This window comes from Gobius niger (genome assembly GCF_951799975.1).
Source record: "Gobius niger genome assembly, chromosome: 1".
In the NCBI taxonomy this organism is placed as follows: Eukaryota; Metazoa; Chordata; class Actinopteri; order Gobiiformes; family Gobiidae; genus Gobius; species Gobius niger.
This window is the reverse complement of record NC_136852.1, coordinates 12,861,889-12,881,223: the sequence shown is the minus strand read 5'-3', so window position 1 is coordinate 12,881,223 and position 19,335 is coordinate 12,861,889. Positions and strand designations below refer to the sequence as shown.

The following is a 19,335-nucleotide window of genomic DNA, read 5'->3' as shown; positions in this document are numbered from 1 at the left end:
AAAAAAAATAGAGTCAAGAAAATGATGAATGAGAGGAGTTTACAAAGTGAAAACACAGAAAAATGGAAATATGCCACATTAGGGAGATTACCTGCAGTAAGGTCATAGCGCAGAAGGCTAAGAACCCACTCTGTGAGGATGCAGGGAGTGAACAGATAATGGCTGTAGTCGTCAACAGTGAATTTCGCTTTGACCTGAATTGAGAAATAAAAACAGATATGGGTTGTGTTCCCTCGTTACAAACAAAAGCATTGTACGGTCAGACCTGTTCGTAAAGTTGCACTAGAGAGCCAGACAGCTGGTGGACTCTCCCGGTGCTGGCCCACTCTGCCTGGCTACCGAGGCTGTGCTGGAGAACTGGCTGCAAATATGCCGAGTAGATAGTTTGTAGCTGTTCCCTATCTGGATAGCTTGAGCCAAAATTCAAAGTTTTAGAGGACAAACTGAAGACTTTACAGAATATTGACACGAACAATCAATGGCGACTTACTCGATGGTGCAGATGCGCACTATGGAAGAGAAGCGTGAAGTGAGAGAATGGCTCCCAACAGCACTTCCTGTTGACATTGAAGTTACAACCTGGATGTTTTCAAGACTGACCCATTCCAGATTTTCATCGTAAAATCCTTTATATGTTAACACCTGAAAGAGGAATAAATCTTAGTCCTGTTTCTATTTACTGTTTCCACCTGTCCAGTGATATTTACCTGTTGGAGAAAGGCTATGAGATTGCTGGTCCCCCATTTGTCAGGTTTGGGCAGATTGACGTCTTTAAGGTACAACACAAGGTTTTCACAGTCCTTGGGTCTGAACACACGGCCCGTGTTGGAGCTGAGCAGCAGACAGGTCTGACCAAGCTTCTGCAGAACATGTCGTGAAGATGTCTGGGCACTGCAGTGCACCACTGCGACCTGAGTGGACCTCAGCTGGGAGAAGGCGTGGCTCAGGAGCATTCTAGGTCAAAGAAACAGTGCTTATTATTCATTTGAAAAGGCTAAGAAAACAACTCTGTTTTATAGAGATATTTCCTTTAAGCTGTAAAACTTCGCAACAAACAAAGGACTCGGTCTAAAGTTATTTTTAGTTTTATCCAGAAGTCATTGTTTGTCTGGAAAAGCCCAATGGCAAAGACAGACATTTGTGAGGGCGCAAACAGAATATAATTGGAAAGTTACCCAAGTGTGCGTGTGTGTTCAGTCTATTGCAGTAAATGTGTGGGAAATAATTAGACGTAGCAGAAAAATGAGCAGACAAACCCTGGGCCTGACTGACACAGTGACCTTTCAGACAAAGTGATGCAAGAAGAGAAGGCAGAGGAGAAAGAAAGTGTGTGGCTCAAATGGAGTGTAAAAGGCAAGCTGGGTGACCCCATGTTCTCAAAACTCCTCAGGCTGGAAGCAATTACTTTGAGGCAAAAGCTCTCCATGAACACAACAAAGCATGCAAATTAGCTAATATATAATTTTGATTATCTGTCCAAGCATTTGGCTAAATATATTTCAGAATAGTTTTTTGTAAATGGGACTTTTTCCTGACAAAAAAAAAAAAAATGAATAACAGTTTTTGATATTTTGAGTTAAATGACTCAATAAATGTTCATGGAAGAAAAAAAGGAAAAGAAAGGATGGGAGGGAGGGACGGACATTGTCCCAGTTAAATGCATTTCTTTACAATCAAAGAGGCCTAAACCATAAAATCCCAATGTTCACCTATATATAATCTAAATCTATTATCTATATATACATCACACTATATAATTTGCTGTCAAAATTAGCAATGTTAGCTTGGTCTAATTATAAATGTTTAATTACCCTTTGCCACAGCCCTCCGGCCCCACCACCATAAAGGGCTGTCTCAGTTGAGCAGTGAGCCACGGGGAAAAGCAGTGCAGACTCCTCTGCATATCTGGAGTTTCAATGACAGGCAGCCTGTGTGTGTGGGCCAGCTGCTCCAACATGAGGCTTTCAGGACGGTGCAACTTATAAGTCGAGAAATGTCCAGTGCCAGAGTCGTAGTACGTGTCCAGAGGTCGTTTGAGGTCAGGAGCGGTTTCTCTGGCCCAGCTCAGCAGCTACAAAAACACAGAGAAACAGATTGTTTCACCACAGCAAACATAAGTGCGTTACCCTGACCAAAACTTCACGCTTTTCCAAAAAGATACTCTGTAGTCTTATTTCTCCAAGTTCAGATGTGGGATTGACTGTTTAATTTGTGTCAAGTGTCAAAACAAACATGACAGTTTAAGCAAGTAAAAAATAACAAACATAATAAAGAGGACGAAAAAATTTGCACAACCACCTGACAAATGGAAACACCACTCCTCAAATGAGAGATGAGCAATAAATAAACAACAGTGATTGGATCATTCCAAGTGTGTGTGAAGCTACTGCTTTTAAACAGAAAGTAGGAGTGGCTGGACACCTTAATCGTGTGTTGTATTTTAGATGTTTAATATAGAGAAAAAAGCATAATATTTCAGTAATAATATTTGTGTCTTTGTTATTGATGATTATCTGTAATAAAGGGTCTATAATAATAATAATAACTAGAAATGCAATGGCTGCGCCATTGCGATTGACTGCGGAAATGCGGGAAGCGAATGCAGAAATTGCATAAACTCTTCAAATTGCATAATCAAATTTGCATAAACTGGTAAAATGCATAAAATGTCATGTTGCATGAACTGTATAAACTGCAAAAAGTGGTAAATTGCACAAACTCTTTAAAATTCATAAATCCTAAATCGCATAAACTCTTAAGTTGCATAAACTGGTTAAATCCCATAAAGTGGTTACTTTGCATAAATTATTAATATTGCATAAACTTTTTATATTCCATAAACTGGTCAAACTGTTGAAATGGCCTCAGTGCTTGATTGGCAGAAGCTGCAAAAATGGCTGAAAGTCCTGGAGTCTCCCCATTGGCTGGATTCGCACATACACACCAATGCAAAAATTTCAAACTCCCGTATAAAAAAACTGGAAAACTGCAGAAGGCCAATTTTTTCTCAAAACCCACAAGTTGCATAAGCTGAACATGCACAAAGTGCAGAAATTGCAGAAAATGCAGAAAAAAGTGCAGAAAAGCATGGATTTGCGGCAGCCCCATTATAAGTCAATGGGAAAAATCTCCGACATTTTGGCCGATTGCGGAAAAACCGTAAGTTGCAGAAGTCCCAAAAGTAATAGCACCCTTCTCCTCAACATGCGGAACGTTTTGATGCATAACTTGCATAAATTGCACAAAGCATGAAGGTGCTGAAAGCTCTAGAAAATCGGGAAAAAGATGGAAGAGGAATAATAATAAAGAACATGAAAACCAATAATTGACTGCGGAAGAATTCCGCAGTCAATCAATAATCGGTCTTAAATTAAATCATCTATTGCAGAGCAAACCCATGACAAAAAATGGTAAAATGAGGGCTACCTCTTTGGCAAAATCTATTCTTGTTTTGAGGTGCAGGTTTCCTCCAAAGCCTCTCAGAAGGCAGATGATGAATTGACCTCTCTCTGTCACTGCATCGAGGTGTGAGAGGCCATTGAGCACAGTCCCCACTAGACTGGTCTCCACGACAAAGGCATTCTATTGAAAAAAGAAAGACTTAACTATAGCAAACACTGCTTTCAGTACTGTTTCAAATTTAGTGCACACTATTTACAGCATTAAGAAAGAGATACCTGTTTATTAACCCAATCAAGAGCTCGATGGAAGTAGTCTCCAAGCCAGTTTTCGAGGTTACTGCGACACTCTTCAGGCTGATTGTGCAACCATGACTTCAGCAAAGCATTCACATCAATGTCCTCATCACTAAAAATGAAGATAACAGAAGTGAAAAGGGCACAAGACATCCTGCTCTGTAGACATTCAACACTGACTGACCTCAGAAAGATCATGCCCATTCGGGAGATGGTGGCCGGTGAAGCACAGCTCAAGTCGTGGGTTTCGAATAAGAAGTTAACATTAGGTCCAAACTGTATTCGCTCTCCACTCGGCATGGTCAACAAGCGGTTGTCATCAAGGACAGAATTTAGACTCTCGATCCACTCAGGGTCAATGTCTCCGTCACACACGATCCAGGAGCTCACCTCTGGACCAGACAAGAGGCACATTTTTATCTTATAGAAGTTTACAAGGAGTGTTTTGTCATGCAAGTAACAATGAGGCAATGTAACAACGTTCACATTTTTTAATAGTCGACTAGTAAGAAATATCTATATTTTACTGATAGATGAACTAGTCAAATGTATTGCACCATTGAGTCGTATAAACATTTTACCAGATTATGGAAAACATATGCCAACCAAGACCATTTCAAGGCCTTGCTTTGTCATAAAAACTGTAGTAGATACAGTGTATAAACCAGATAATGAGTAACTATTACTAAATTACTATCAATTCGATCAGCTGTTGCAGTCCAACTTAAAGCAGAACTAAGTAACTCACGCCCCTAGAGGCCATAAGCACCACAGCAGATGTACTTTACTCATTAATTGTCCATGCGAGTAAATACTACGCTGACAGAAAAGACAAAAGGAGAGAGGGATATTGTACAACCATTTACATAATGGAGATAATTTTTTTCTCTCAAACTTGTCTGTAAACACTGTTTAAGTAGTGCTAGCCTGCAGTTAGCGTTGCCCGTTAGCCTGTTAGCTTCTTCCATTTGTGTGTACTAGTGGCTCCGACCCAGAGGCGGGGGAGTTGCAATTGTGGTTTTCAGGCCGGCAGAGACACTGGGGGAGATGAAAGACCCCCCCAATTGTGCCATTAACACCCCAGAGGGACTACAAAAAGGATTTATTAAGGTAAACACGCTACATAGTGCTGCTTAAAAATAGTAATATAATTATCACATGTTTACCCTGTGGCTCCTTGACCACACTTCTGGCACTGTGCGTCAGAACCCCATCAGACCATTCTCTGGTGTCCATGTCTATATGACCCAGCAGCTGCTGTCTCGGCATCGCCTTGGGATTCATTGTGTACTGTTTCACCTACAAAGATACACGGCACATTACACAATAATTGATCAACTGCAATAACCGATGACAGCATTCGAGTGTGGCATGAGAAGCGGCGGTCCTCACCACTTTTCCGGTCTTATTAAGCGCTGCTCGAAGCATCTTCCAAAGTGTGGACTTTCCTGCCCCACTTGGGCCCACAATCACCACACCCATACGCTGTCTTAGCTGTTCATTCAGCTCCAGTCCTTTCTTTAGCTACAAAAAAAAGAGATTATTTGTTAATGTGTCTGCATTTGCCTGTAAATGTTATAGTAATTCACCTGGCTTGGTATGACTTCAAGTCTTGCTTCCTTATAAACCTGCTCAAGTGCATGCATTAGGACTTGATCTTCAACATCGCTGAAATCCACTCCAGAGAAGACATCACGGACCAGAGCGTCGAACCGAGAGCTATCTGCGAAAGTTAGCTTCGACATAGTGTTCAGCCGTAAAGCTTGCACCACCAGGCTGCTCTCCTGAACTGCAAATAGTCAAGACGAATGGATTAGCCGGCACTTGAATTTTGCGACCTCAAAGATAAACATAACACAAAATTGAATCAAAAAGCACTTGCGACAAATGACCTCATTGCGAGATAAGGTCTCATTAGTGATGTGTATTTTGTGACTTTATTCTTGGATTTGTATTGGCCTGTTCTTTCAGAGCGCTTTTGCTTAATTTATGCCTTTAATTATGGCTTTGCTCTTCTGAAAACCCTATTAAACAGCACTAATTACCAAAGCATGTCACGATTCACTATGTCAATACTTTTGTTCTCTCCTCCAAAGATTCTGGTCTTCCCTGCAGCAAGAATTTCCACAACAGAGAAACTCTTGGACGGACTATACAGAGACAGACACAAGAAATCCTCAGGGACTCTTTGACAGAGCGGGGGTATGTGTGGCTGGACTGTAAGCATGTGAAAGAGAGAGAGAGAGAGAGGATGGAGACGCAGAGAGTTTGCAAAGCCGACATAAGATGAAGGTGGGAAATAGAGGGCACAAGCCAGAAAATGGTAGGATGAGAAGAGCATCGACTAACAGGTATCAGAGCCAACAGGAGGTCAGGGGGAGGGAGAGGCTGCGAGTAAAGTGCTGTAAACAACAGAACTTTGGCAGTCCAGTGTCGGGAAACGGGAGAATGGAGAAGGACAAAAGTACACACAAGTTAAAAGCCCAAGGGAGGGAAAAAAGTTTCGCAGTGGACCATTTAGTCTAAATGTCACTTGATGGTGGGTATTAGAGGGTTTAGAGGACAAGAGCAGCCGAATGAAAAAAGCTACTTGACTCAAAACACTTGGAATTTATTGCGCTAGTTCACAGCATAGTCAATTTGAGAATTAGGACTAATGTAAAAGAATTTAATCATGAACTATTGTCTGTTGAATGAGTTTTAGACAACAAAAAATGGCCTTTCTAAAGCCCATTGTATCAAATTCTAGCTGCATGTATAGAATATATAGTAGAATATTAACAAAAAGATTAAATTTAGCAGAAACAGAGTAAACTTTTTGTCATAACTACACGACTATCTGTGAGTCTGCCTTCAGTTTGGTTTGATGCAAAACTAATTCACACAGACTAATTTGCTTGCTTATACCCATTAGGTAGAAGTTCACACAGAGAATATGTTTAATGGTCTTACTCTTGTCTTTTTCTTGGGTCTTCCTCTGCTGTTGTAGCAGGCTGCCACAGGCCTTTAGCACAGTCTTCAGAGCTCGCAGTCCCCAGTCATAGTGCTGCTGTGGAGTCAACAGCTCCCTGGTGACGAAAGGATTAAAGTATTGCATCCTGAATCGCTTTCTTTAATCAAGGATAAAAATCTCACCTGGCCAGGTTAAAGATCGCCACCAGTTTGCGCCCCAATACCTCTCCATTCTTGAATCCCTCAGAGTAGAGAATGACCTCAGCGATGAGCTCATTGTCTGGCCTGCTCATAGCCACAGGCCTGAAAAGTTGCTTCAGATTATCTGGAAGCTTTTGTCTGCCCCCATAGCCTTTCCCTGCTGGGTTCATGGTGATGAATACCCCGGAATTTGGGTCCAATTCCACCTACAGTTAGAAATACAGTTTGTTATTTGGCAATGTGACTGTTTTGATGTCCATACCATACAATTAAGAAAAAGCCAACGACTGAGCTGACAAAAAGACGTTTACATTGATTTGCATAGTTAGAACATACAACTCCAAATATACCTCTTTTCCCAGCAGTTCACATGTTTGCTTGTGATGTTTAAGTGAGTCCTGAATGGCCTGGATTTGCATAGAAACTGCTGATAGCACTGCCTCTTCTAATCGGTTAAACTCATCAAAGCAGCCCCATGCGCCACACTTCACCAAACCCACAAAGATTCTGCCCATTGACTTGACATCAATACCCTGAAATAAGAAACATAGCTTCTTTAGTTTTCTGTCTGGTGAAGTATTAGTTAGTCTTGTTCTCTAAATACTGTGGCTCCTAGATATCTAAAAACGCTCTAAACACTCGATATTGCACTGCCATACCTCATCACAGTTAAAGACGAGCACCTGCCTCCCAAACAGCCCCCCCAAGGCTTTGACAGACTCTGTTTTGCCAGTTCCAGCAGGCCCATAGGGGTTACCTCCAAGCCCCATTTTCATGGCTTGAGTCAGAGTCAGGTAGCACTTATCAGTCAGTGGAGTGTGCACCAGCTTTGCAGCATTCCCCTTGGAAACACACATGAAAGTATGTCAACAAAATTAATACAGTTTAAGAGTTAGGAAATAGCTGAAGTCAGAGTACCGTAAATCCTGTATGATAAAAAGGTATGGGGAAACATTATGGGGAAAGACTTTGTTGGACACATAAACACTGCCCCCAAATGGGAGCAGAAAAGAAGTGCGGGTTTTGTATCTACATCCACACACCTGGTATTCGTAAGTATAGCTGAATTGGGCATCCACCATCTGTATGTGGCAGCATTTGTCTGGGGCCATGTAAAATCGTAGCTGCTTCTTCCACGTCCAGGCATTAGTGCTGGTCACCCCCTCCTGGATGAGCTGCTTCACGACGCTTATGTTGTGAACGATGTCCAGGATCAAGGCCTTTAGCTTCAGCTGCAGTACACTGGCATCTGCAAAGGAAAATGTGTGTTATGTTACGTTGACAGCTTGGATTTGCAAGGGCTCACAGCAATAACATCCTTTCAAATCAAAACATGTTTGAAACACCTTGAAAAATAGGATTAAAACACACACATTATATTTAATGTTTATTTAAAGGATAGGAGTATAAAGAAGAACAAAATAGCACTGGTGATTGATGCCTAAAAGTAGTAAGCTTTCAGTCTCACGTATCAACAGACAAAGACAATGAAAGGATCTATGAAAATGGCTGCTGTAAAAGTGTGTGTCTAATGGTGACTTCATCATACCTGTGTTAGAAGTGTCTGTTGAACTGGTGTCAACTGTAGTGTAATGCTCCAGTTTTGCATTGAGCTCCAGCTCCAGTCGTTGCAGATTTTGCTCTTTTAAAGCTCTTTCCACATCTTCAGTAAACTGGATTTGTTCAGCCAAACACAGAATCTGTACCAGACATATTGCATTTTAGTAGAAAAAAAAAATCTGGTTCAATAAGATTTCGAATAAGAAGTCCTTATTTGTGATTTGTAATATACCTGTGATGGGTAGCGTGAAGGATCTACCTCTCCCTTTTTCCCACTTAAGACACACTCATATAAAAGATGCTTCAGAGTCTCCTTCATTCCCATGGACAGTTGACCTAACCAACCCTTGAGCACAGAATTATTACAATATTCAGGCAAAGTCTTTTTTTACCATAATCCGTATTGTGAAAGTTGTCAGAAATAAAAATCTTATTTTATGTTTTTTTTTACCTCTACAAGGTTTGAGATGCGAATCAGGTTTTGCAAAGGCACCGTCTCCCCCTCCAAAGAGCACATAGCCACAATGTGCTGGCACTGTTCATCAAATACAACACTGTGGATGCCTGTAATACCAAAGGATTCACACTTTACAGTCAAAGACTACCCGACGGCTGGCTAAAATCACAATAATCTACTGACCTGCAAAGAGTTTCTTGAGGTGTGACTGGATTACGGTGGGGTTTGTTGCCTGACCAAGAATTTCTAGAAGGTCATCATCTCCAATGAAATAAAACCGTGGGAAAGCAGAGCGCTTTTCCTGAATCATAAATAACATTTTTGAAACCAATTTGGAAAAGGTTTGGAGAATTCTGCCAATGCAATAGGAACTGACTGTACCTCTAAGAACTCATTAAGAGATTTCTGGCAGCGCTGCAGCTGGTCCAGTATAGTGACCAGTGAGTTTCTGATGCCTGCCCTGGAGCTCAGTGAAACCACTCGGTTGTCCCTTTGAATGTCTGACATAATAGTTCTGTGCAAATGAATTGTAGAAAATGAATAACTTCAAATCAACAGTACAATGTAAAATGGAACCAAAATGAAGAGAAATTAAAAACCTGAAATCTTCATCCACTCTTTTAAAGCGAGCCTCTTCCCGTGGTAGTGCACCACGTCCAAAAATTGGTTCTAAATAAACCCATCGTCTCTGGATAGCATTTAGACTTAGCAGATATTCATCAAGGTCTGACAGACGAACTTCCCACAGACTGACCTTTACATAGGAGAGATTAGGTCAGTGTGTTCTTAAGTGTCTCATTTAGTACAAACTATACTGAGCAAATTCATAAAAGGTCATGATTTGAACTAACCTTGTCTTGGAAACTACGGTAGTAAGGGGAGTCTTTCAAAGACTGTAAAAGACAGCGGTTGTCTCCAACCTTGATAGGATGAAAAACATTGTTGTGCTAAGCAAATTACATTCAAAGGAATTCATTTTTTAACAGTAAGGTCGCTTGGAATGGTGACCTTAGTATGTACTGTGCCTTTTGTCTGCTTTGTGCAGTGTGAGAAATGTAATAGCAAACCTGATTGACTATGTCCTTCCAGTCTTTGATCAGGGAGATAGTGCGGCCACTGCTGTCAGTGTATTCAGTCTGAGTAAATGTTGCAGCCGCTCCCCACAAGTCCAGGTCCCTCAGTGCTTCTCTGATCGTTACTTCAGCCTGGGCACGGCTATTCAGATCCTGCAAGTTTTCATTCTTAATTAGGGTACAGACAATCTATAACTAAACAGTACTAAAGAAAAATACTGTTAGGGCGAAACATTTCTGTAAAGAACAAGTCTTATGTGCTACTGCCCTCTAGTGTTTGTCATGACAATCTTACTGAAATGTATTTTCAACTACTTTTTCTGCATGAGATTACCTTCAGTTCAAATGCTTTTTCCACAATGGTATTTGCCACACTGAGAAAGTCTTGGAAAGTTAGTCTCTCCAGCGTGGTCCCTCTGGGTAGACCCAACATTCTGAACATGTCCAGCCAGTGGTCCTGGGACAGGTGTTCACCCCGCACATATTTCAGCACTGGCACCATGTTCTACATACATTTATTATGAAAACATAGACACAATTAGGATTCATGTGAAAGATACAAATGCTAAGTCTAGAATTGGACAACACCACCTTGTACTTGTCCACTTCTGCTTGTAGTTTCACAGACATAGCAGTGGGCTGTTCCAATTTCCGAAGCCTCTCTTGCCAATTAAAGAGGAACTCCTCGAAAATATACGTTTTACTCCTTCGAAAACAAGAAAGGTTTCGTTCCAACGCAATTCACCAGTTTCATGTAGAGAACTTTTCAAATGTACAGTATTTCACCTGAATGTTATCCAGTCCTCTCGAGCCTTCTCTGTGAAACCCTCCTGCCACTCTTCATACAAACCCCACATTTGACTGTGCTCTTCCATATCCCGCTTTGTCTCTTCAGCTAATGAGAAGTCCGGAGCTTCCAGGTTGAAATAAGTACAGTCTTCACTAAAAAGAAGAAAAAAAAATGATGAATTTAATTTATTTTAAGTTTAAGTTTAGGTTAAATAAATGAAAACCATAGAATAAAACCACTTACAGCAGTTTGTTCCGCACTATCTCTAATTCTTGAAACTCCAGCTGTTTATCTTTGATGGTCTGAAGGCATCCAAGTAAGGCAGAGTGGTCTCCCGTCTCTAAAATGTCATCTTTGGGCTTGAGCTGGTCCCATCGGGCCTTAAACCGCTCCAAATCTGCTCTGTAGGTGTCCAGGTGACTTGCCACTTTGCTACGCATTACTTCAACCTTACACAAAAATAAAGTGTGTAAATACTAGTCATAGGTTTGCACTAAAGCACAAGCATGCTCATTAAAGCACACTATGGAAAATAACGGAAACCTTGATCAAAACTACAACGACATATTGACAGTATTATGAAGCATTCCAACCACAAGTTTCAGTGTGGAGTTTGCATGTTTAAACTACCACTAAAAACATGTTCAATGGGTTAATCCTCCAGGTGATTCGGACCATTCGGATGGGTCAAATGCAAAGGACAAATTTCCCTACGGGGACAGTAAAGTAAACCATTGCATCTAAAGTCTGCTCTGAACAAATAGACACAAGTCCCCCTCTAATTTACAAGACAAGATGTTTGGAATGGGCATAACTCATGGACCAACTGATCCAGTGCATCCGCAGTTCAATTACTGCCCTCTGGGAGGCAGTAAAGGGCAATAAGAAGCCAACGAAGGAGCCTGTCCTACAATCTGGAAACCAATTTGCACTAAAATGTTGAACTATGTCTCAGGAGCCAGATAGTTACACAGTATATAGTCTGTGTGCAATGTGCATCTTTTGAAACATGTATTACCCCATGCCTGTGTGTTACCTGTTCTTTTATCATGAGTTGGTGGCTTTCCATAATAAGATCTAATTTATCCCATTTAGCCTTTAGAGCATTCATAGAGTCTAGACCAGCACCGGCAACAGAGCGCAGCAAGCGGTTCTTCTCCTCAGCACTTTGAAACTGTTGTACGATCTGTGCAAAGACACGCTCAGGTTACTCATGTTGTTTAGTTTGTTTGATTGTTTGGTTGGTTGCTGATTCATGCAAATTTGTAGTTGCCCTTACTTCTGGCTTGCCGGATAAAATTTGGTTATAATGTCCTCGTGTTGCACTTATTTCCTCCATGCTTTCTGGGCGAATGGACAGGGCCTCTGTTGACTCTGATACAAAACTCTCTATGGCTTGTGTGTGGCCTAAAGAATAAAAAATGGAAAGTGAAAGCATTAGCAGCAAATAAACATGAAAGAAAACCGAAAATAGACTTTACCTTGTATGGACTTCCTGAGTGACGTCAGCAGCAGGTCAAACAGATTTTGGATGAGGTCATCTATAGCAGCTTTCACAGGCTCACAGTTGACAGTTATACAGTCTACTTTCTCTTGACTAAAAAACGAAACAGAAAATTACTGTAAAGGTTTTCTGTCAGCAGGCCTATATAAGATTATCCAGTAAATGTGGTTATTTCTGAGACAAGATCAATTCTAGTTATAATAATACTTCTGATTGAGATTTGACTGTACCTTGGAAGGCGTTCTGATTCTTTTCCTTTGGCTTTAAGTGCTTTGAAGTTTCTCTCCCAGTCCTGCACTGAGATGAGATGCTTCTCTACTAACCTCTCCAAATCCACCTGACCCAGCACCACCCAGTCCTACAAGACACAGGCTCATCATCAGGAAAATGACCTGTATATTATCTGATTTCAATTCACATTTTGAGTGGCAAGTGCAAGTGACGCACCTTAAATTTGAGTTGTATAGCTTGTAGGCGGCTAAACAAATCCTCTGCTTTACTGAAAATGGTGAGAAACCCAGAGGCGTTCCTGTCAATCATGATGCTGAAGATGAGCTCCTCTCCCTGGGCACTGACCCCTTTGAACTGGTTGGGGATGGAAATGAACCTCTTCATTTCCTTGAAATATCGAGCCCGGACCTCCTCAAAGGGAGGACGGAACTGTAAACGACCTTGCCTGAGCACAGAGCAAAAAGACATTGTCATTATTGAAAAGAATTAAAAACAACTAAACTGATTGTAGTGAATCAAAAACACAATCCAACGGCTGTATACATGTGTAATAAAACTAAGAATACATGCTTAAATCTCAAAAATGAATGATGATACAGCAAAACAAACAAAAATCACAAACAAATGGGCTCACTTGAAAGTAAGATCTATGTGTATTTCTGGCAGATTTTTGTTCAGAGCTTCCAGTCCCATTTGATATTGATGTTCAAGAGCCTTGTAGAGCTGATGATTCCAGTGCTGCCTCCAAGCCCGCATGTCATCAGACCTGAATCCCTGCACAGAAATTATTTGACCTTTATTTCACCAGGAAAGTCCCACTGAGATTAAGAATCTCTTTGTCAGGGGAGCACTGGCCTCAAATAGAAATAAATCCTAAATTTACTAAAAGCAGTTTCACTTTTTAATTTTCTGAATACTTACTTGAGCCTCCAGTGCAGCAAAGCCAGTACGAAGGTCCTGAAGTCCATCTTTCCACCTCTGCTGATGCCTTAGTAGATCTACATTCATTAGTGTCACCACCTACAGTGTATTGCACAAAGAGTACATCAAAAAGCAAAGTCACTCTGTGCTAATCTCAACAAATTTCATTATTTTAAATAAATAGGAAAAGCAAAACCAAACTGCACCTTGTCAATGAAATCTGTGTGCCATTTTCGTAACTTTCTGTTCTCAGTGGACAGCCTCTCAGCAGCGGTTTGAAGCTTGGCAATATAAGACTCTAATTCTTTGGGATTGTCCCAAGTAATCTGCAGTTTTCCACCTGATTCTTTGGAATTTGAACGGGGATTCTATGAAAGACAAACATCATTGTCGACGAGCATGTATTAGTTAAGTAGTATTTACTTATTTTTATAGAGTGGTAAAACCATGTGTAGGGAAGCAGTTTGCAAGCACCTTGATGACCTGCTCAAAAGCAAGGGCCAAACCGAGCATCATAGGTTTTTGAGAGGGAATCATCTGTTGGTCAATAGTGTTGTAGAAATGTGCCACCTAAACAGAAGACATGAGGTCAGAGAGAGTTATGAGAAGAATGAGACTTATGAATCACTGACCTGCTTTAGGACAACAGCTTGTCTGTAGAACTTGTCTGCGGTGTTGGCTGCCTGTTGTATCTTGGCAGGGATAATGAAGCCTAAAGCAGAAAGCTGCCTGACCTCTCGGAGCAGACTGACCAGTCGATCCGAGTAGTGAATCTGAAGTCTACCATCCACATGGTCCAGGTCCATCACACGGCTGCTGGCTTGGAGACTAAATGGGTAATGGTAAGAGGAGAACAATCGTTACATGGGAATGTAAGAATTACAGCACTGCGTGTGTATGTGAATATTTTCACCTGATTCCTGATTTTGGATCTGCCAGTCCAGATAGGACATCTCTGGACCAGTCTTCAAACTGCTCCTGCTCATAGGCTCTCAACACGTCTAGTAGGTCATCAGAGAACCGCAGAAACCCTTTGAATCCTGATAGATCTGAAAGCAGCGCCTCAGCTATACGAGACGAATCTTCAAGCTGTTGCAAACAGCAAAAAAAAGTCTTTAGAAATCATACTGTTACAACATAGGTGTGAATGTATGAATAAATGTGAAAATCACCTTATGAATGAGCTGTCGGACCCAGACAATTTTGTTGACCACCTCAGGCAGATTTCTACCAATGAGGGGTCCAGACTTCTCTCCAGGGCCCCCATGGCAACGGTTTTCAAAATCAGTCTTGAGCCCTACAATTATAAAATGACACTTGATTTTTAGTTTAAATTGACTTATACAATATAAAAATCTACCTTTGTTGTAGTCCAGCAGTCGGGCAAGTAAAATTTCTCTCTCTGGCTGCAGCTCTTTACTGATACTGGGACGTTTGATTAATTCTCGGTGCTTTTGAAACACAAGTAACAGCTACAAAAAATACATACATTAATTTACTGTCACTAATAGATTGAATAATTATAATAGTTACCTGTTGCGGATTGTTCTGCACATCTGCAATGTAGCTCTTCAGTCGGCCTGCAACTTCCTGCTCAGATGGTGCAATAAGACGCTCAAAGTGAGATACTGCAGCTTTCCACAGAGGCTAATGACAACAACAAAATGTTGGTTACTTGGCTTTATGGTTGATCTTTAATGTATATTTACAACTTACCTGAGTGTAGGGGTTGTAATGCAAAGGGTTGAGTCCAGAGAAGGGCTCGAACACGACATCTGAAGTCAGAGCCTGTTGTTTTGCCCCTGAGAGCAGCCGCAACAACTTTTCATGGACAGTGCGTAGAGTTATTATCTATCGACAAAAAATTACAAAGTTATATCTATTTCACAGCATCGTAAAATCAAGATGAATAAAATGTCTGACTGATGTTTATCTTACTTCATCCAATCTTTCTGCAAGATTTTGCAGAACTTGTGGGCACTGCTTGTTTCCCTTCCATGGGTGGAGAGACTGCCTCTTCCACACCTAAAAGAAAATTTTAAATTGCCATGTGTGTAGTTTGTAAGTTATGTTTCAATTATTTTTACCTGGCCAGTCAGGTGCTCACAGGCCACCACCCACTGCTCACAGATTGAAATGCCCGTTTTAAGGTTTTCTCTCACTGATGTAAATGGCTCCTCAAATATTTTATGTCCACTCAGTTTCTTTTGAACATATCTTCCCAGGGCACCACCTACATATTTTTTAAAGATAGACATTGTAGGTAGAGTGTTACATGCAAATGTTTGCAGTTAATTGTTGTGCGTGTCTTCTGGAAACTAACCAATTACATCCATGAGTCGGCTCATACGTGGCTCTGGATAAGGCTCAAAATCAGTTTGTCGCCAAACATCATCTACAGCGTCTTTACTGAGCTCAACCAAATCCACAACCTCAGTCATGGACAGACCATCTAGTCCTCCATACTCCTTTAGAAATATCCACAACAACAATTAAGAAATGTGTGGAGAGGGGGAAGCCATTTATTCAGTTCATTGCGCTCATTTACCTTTTGTATAGGCTTAAAGTTTTCAGCAAAATGTGCAGCCCTTTCTCTCACAGTAATTTTTTCAGCATTCTCAGCAAGATCTGCCCAGTACTGAAACTCATCAGTGGGTGTTAGAATACCTGAGATGGAAAAAAAATAACATATTAGCAAAAGTAATGTTGGCATTTCGATCTGTTTAAATGCATCGTATTACCAAGCACATCATCCTCCTTTCGGTCCTTCTTTGAGGAGGGCGGTACTCCATGATGGCGGATCACTGAGCCGAGCCCCTGCTCAAGTTCACTCAGAAGATCAGCCAGCTTTGGGTCGAAGGCTGCCCGCCAGCGCTCATCCTAAAGTTAGTAGCATAATAATGTAAAGAAATATTTTTGTAATAAAACATTTATCCTGTTGTACTGTATTAGGTACTGTATGGCTGCCCAGTATGAACAATATAGGAAGAGTAACTTTATTGGAAATATATAAGTACACCATTTCTACACAATAAGATCCATTAAATTCAAACAAAGATTTTAACAAATTTGTTTGTCTCAAAAAAAGATGAAAAAAGAGAAGCTAAATCAGGACCAAAACAGGACAAAATTAAACTAAATTAGGAAAACCATGACTAAAACAAAACGTTAGCACATTTTAAGTTACCATGTGTTCTTGCTTTAGACATGAAAGCAAAAAAATATGGAAGTATGTGATGTCAGAAGGAAGACCTTTGGTGATGCAGCTGTAGAATTATGAATCTTACCTTTAGCAGTACAGGCACAAAGACTTGTTTGACAGCTTGGTACAGTGTATTGATGGGAGAATCCAACATTGATGATACTAAAAGGCTCTGGTGAAGATTTTCCTCTGTGATCACTGTCGGCTGTAACTTAAAAAAAACTAACACTTTTTGTTTGTTGCTCCCCAATCCTTCAATCTGCGTCACATTCAAAATAAAACCAAATAAAGTTTAGTATAATACGAGATCATTTTACACAAATATCACACAAATGTCAGAAAGTAACTGTAAATGTAAGTAAGTGCATTGAGAGAAACATCTTATCTTATTTACCGTGTTAGCCATCTGAAGATCATCCTCCACATCTTTGCTGACAGACAATATAAATTCATTCCCATCATCTAAAAAGTTATTGAGCTCTGGACTGTTTTCCAGGCTGGAGGATGACTTTGATTGGAAAAAATTGCTGGTTGTTGTTAGGATAAATTTCTTTCGAACATCATCTGAACTCTGTGGCATCTTCAAGGTAGATCACACTGCATAGGAAAGATTCATGAAATTATATTTGTTTCCATTAATACTGTATGTGTGTGAATGAGTGTATCTAATCATCTGACAACACGTTCGTCAGTGCTTGTGATAGCAAAGTTTCTTAGCTCTAACATCAGAGGCTTCTTATAATGCAGTGGTTGATCACATTTGCTGAAGCATATTGTAGCCCCGGACATTTGCGTAATAGTTTTGCAGTCATACTCCAAATGCTAGCTGTTAGCTCCGTTAGCACCATCCCAATACAACTGTATGTGACCGCGCTCCTTCGGTTCGGTGCACACTAATAGGAACATTTGCATCATACCTGATGGTCAGTGAATGTCTGGACTTTTTATTTGACGTAAAACATGAATAAATCCACATCAAGCCGCCGCTGGGGTAAACACAGAGATTATGCTTGCGTGGTCGCTACGTAGCAACTGCGAAACCCTGTACCACGTGACAACACTTTAACAGACATTTACGAACGTAGCGTACGTCACTTACGTACCATGTACTCTCAAGTAGGGGACTGCGGTCAAGTGAGCCGCCATCCGCAAAATGCCAGTCAAGCCAGCCGTAATGTTGTTTTGTAGTGCGCGATTCTTACATGTTCCAAATGGTCATATTAGTAGTGTATTTATTCATAAATTGTACAGTGACATTGGGTCAAATTAGGCACATATTGAGTGTGAGAGGTGAGTAATAATAACCCACTGAGAAATGAGTGAAACCTTTCAAAGGACTCTTTAAAGCCTTCCCTATATGTAAGAAAAAGGAGCTTTTGTTACATGTTCAAAATGACCAAATAGTCATATTGGTTGTGTATTTATTCATAAATTGTACAGTGAAATTGGGTCAAAGTAGGCACATAGTGAGTGTGAGAGGTGAGTAACAATAATTGCCAAAGCATCAAACCTCACTATAGTAGCCCCAAGTAAACAACAATGTTCTGCAGATGCCAGTGTGTTACATTGTGGGAAGTTCTGCCAGGGGGTGACAGTATTTAGCATATTTTTTAGAGCAGCCTACTTCTACTTGATGTCTTATAAACATATTTCTCAATATCATCGTTGGGCCCAGAGGTTCTGTGCTGGAGGGCCAGATTTCTAGTTTATCGATACAATGATTGATTATTCCTTTGAAATGGTAGCCTAAATACAGCCTAAATTCAAATAGGAAATATCTTAACCACCTTAAAGGGACTATACGGAGTTTAAAAATGTTAGAATTATGTATTTTCCTGCCCCTACAATGTCCTAATGTGTAGAATGAGCCCAGACCTGTTCACCACAACTGCCTCTAAAATCCTGCACTGTCACTCAAAACGGTGTTACTTCGGGTCTGAATTGCTGTCATGCACAAGCTTAATATAGAAGCTGCAGTTACATGTATGACCTGAGGTGGCCGTAGTGAGCATAAAATGGCTAACTTGCATCTAGCCCCTTTAATGCCCTTGAGTTAGTCTTTCTTTTTTCTCTTGTTTATTTTGGTGGCTTAAAATATTTGAATGATTTGACACCTTTCCAAAAAAAGAACAATGCAATAGCAACCGGCTCGTGCACAAAGTACCACAGACTTGGAAGATAAGCAGCCACAGAGCACAGGGCGTGACTTGTGGTTAATGATCCTTAAACTTCTTATTAAAAATAGGTTACCCACAGACAAAGTCAACTTACATTTGTTTATTTGCATTCCTTGACGAAGAACAATTATTTATTTTTGCACAGTAGTCACACTATTTAAACAATGTCGTTTTCTTAAATCTGAATACTGACTACTACTGTATGTCCCACCCACAACTTCGTCAGCGTGCGTTTGCATAAAGGAAGTTTCTTCTTTCTCTGCAGGACGTCAAGGAACACGGTAAGTAAATTCTCTTCCTCCTTTCAATCTTAAAATGGTTCTATCTATTGTTTTGTAATAATGAATGGTACATGTGTGTCACTGGAGTACAATGGCAAAATCTTTCCTGCGTTTGAGAATGAATGAAAGTTATGTTGGCTCAAACTGTAGCTGTTTTATTTGGCTTCACAACCATTTGAGTGCATAGTGGCATGAGCCTTTGTATGCTAAAATTGTTTATTACTAAGTTTATGTTTCGGAAGTTATAAGAACTATTTAACTTTATCAAAGCAATTTTAGTTTTTACAGGGT

The 19,335-nt window shown here is 40.5% G+C and overlaps 1 protein-coding gene across 1 annotated transcript in view; it reads right to left on the bottom strand.

Annotated features, from left to right (window-relative positions):
- The window catches only part of dync2h1 (dynein cytoplasmic 2 heavy chain 1), a 66,648-nt gene extending 49,026 nt beyond the window's left edge, over nt 1–17,622 (bottom strand). Inside the window, exons 1-51 of the mRNA XM_079575302.1 lie at nt 17,504–17,622; nt 16,981–17,183; nt 16,672–16,845; nt 16,126–16,264; nt 15,933–16,051; nt 15,708–15,852; nt 15,472–15,617; nt 15,323–15,409; nt 15,101–15,235; nt 14,918–15,031; nt 14,745–14,856; nt 14,557–14,681; nt 14,298–14,473; nt 14,017–14,212; nt 13,859–13,954; nt 13,591–13,752; nt 13,385–13,483; nt 13,098–13,237; nt 12,680–12,908; nt 12,463–12,590; nt 12,210–12,325; nt 12,008–12,135; nt 11,765–11,914; nt 10,972–11,177; nt 10,725–10,880; nt 10,530–10,644; nt 10,273–10,443; nt 9,933–10,091; nt 9,717–9,785; nt 9,465–9,619; nt 9,247–9,379; nt 9,049–9,166; nt 8,860–8,972; nt 8,641–8,754; nt 8,398–8,548; nt 7,892–8,097; nt 7,508–7,690; nt 7,199–7,381; nt 6,831–7,054; nt 6,648–6,763; nt 5,285–5,484; nt 5,088–5,219; nt 4,862–4,994; nt 3,880–4,087; nt 3,678–3,807; nt 3,427–3,582; nt 1,812–2,071; nt 708–954; nt 491–642; nt 266–410; nt 92–194 (exon numbers count right to left, since the gene is read on the bottom strand). Of these exons, the coding sequence (XP_079431428.1) occupies nt 92–194; nt 266–410; nt 491–642; nt 708–954; nt 1,812–2,071; nt 3,427–3,582; nt 3,678–3,807; nt 3,880–4,087; nt 4,862–4,994; nt 5,088–5,219; nt 5,285–5,484; nt 6,648–6,763; nt 6,831–7,054; nt 7,199–7,381; nt 7,508–7,690; nt 7,892–8,097; nt 8,398–8,548; nt 8,641–8,754; nt 8,860–8,972; nt 9,049–9,166; nt 9,247–9,379; nt 9,465–9,619; nt 9,717–9,785; nt 9,933–10,091; nt 10,273–10,443; nt 10,530–10,644; nt 10,725–10,880; nt 10,972–11,177; nt 11,765–11,914; nt 12,008–12,135; nt 12,210–12,325; nt 12,463–12,590; nt 12,680–12,908; nt 13,098–13,237; nt 13,385–13,483; nt 13,591–13,752; nt 13,859–13,954; nt 14,017–14,212; nt 14,298–14,473; nt 14,557–14,681; nt 14,745–14,856; nt 14,918–15,031; nt 15,101–15,235; nt 15,323–15,409; nt 15,472–15,617; nt 15,708–15,852; nt 15,933–16,051; nt 16,126–16,264; nt 16,672–16,845; nt 16,981–17,166 (7,540 nt within the window). The 5' untranslated portion in view covers nt 17,167–17,183; nt 17,504–17,622. The remainder of the gene's footprint in view (nt 1–91; nt 195–265; nt 411–490; nt 643–707; nt 955–1,811; nt 2,072–3,426; nt 3,583–3,677; nt 3,808–3,879; nt 4,088–4,861; nt 4,995–5,087; nt 5,220–5,284; nt 5,485–6,647; nt 6,764–6,830; nt 7,055–7,198; nt 7,382–7,507; nt 7,691–7,891; nt 8,098–8,397; nt 8,549–8,640; nt 8,755–8,859; nt 8,973–9,048; nt 9,167–9,246; nt 9,380–9,464; nt 9,620–9,716; nt 9,786–9,932; nt 10,092–10,272; nt 10,444–10,529; nt 10,645–10,724; nt 10,881–10,971; nt 11,178–11,764; nt 11,915–12,007; nt 12,136–12,209; nt 12,326–12,462; nt 12,591–12,679; nt 12,909–13,097; nt 13,238–13,384; nt 13,484–13,590; nt 13,753–13,858; nt 13,955–14,016; nt 14,213–14,297; nt 14,474–14,556; nt 14,682–14,744; nt 14,857–14,917; nt 15,032–15,100; nt 15,236–15,322; nt 15,410–15,471; nt 15,618–15,707; nt 15,853–15,932; nt 16,052–16,125; nt 16,265–16,671; nt 16,846–16,980; nt 17,184–17,503) is intronic.
- Nucleotides 17,623–19,335: the final 1,713 nt, after the last annotated feature.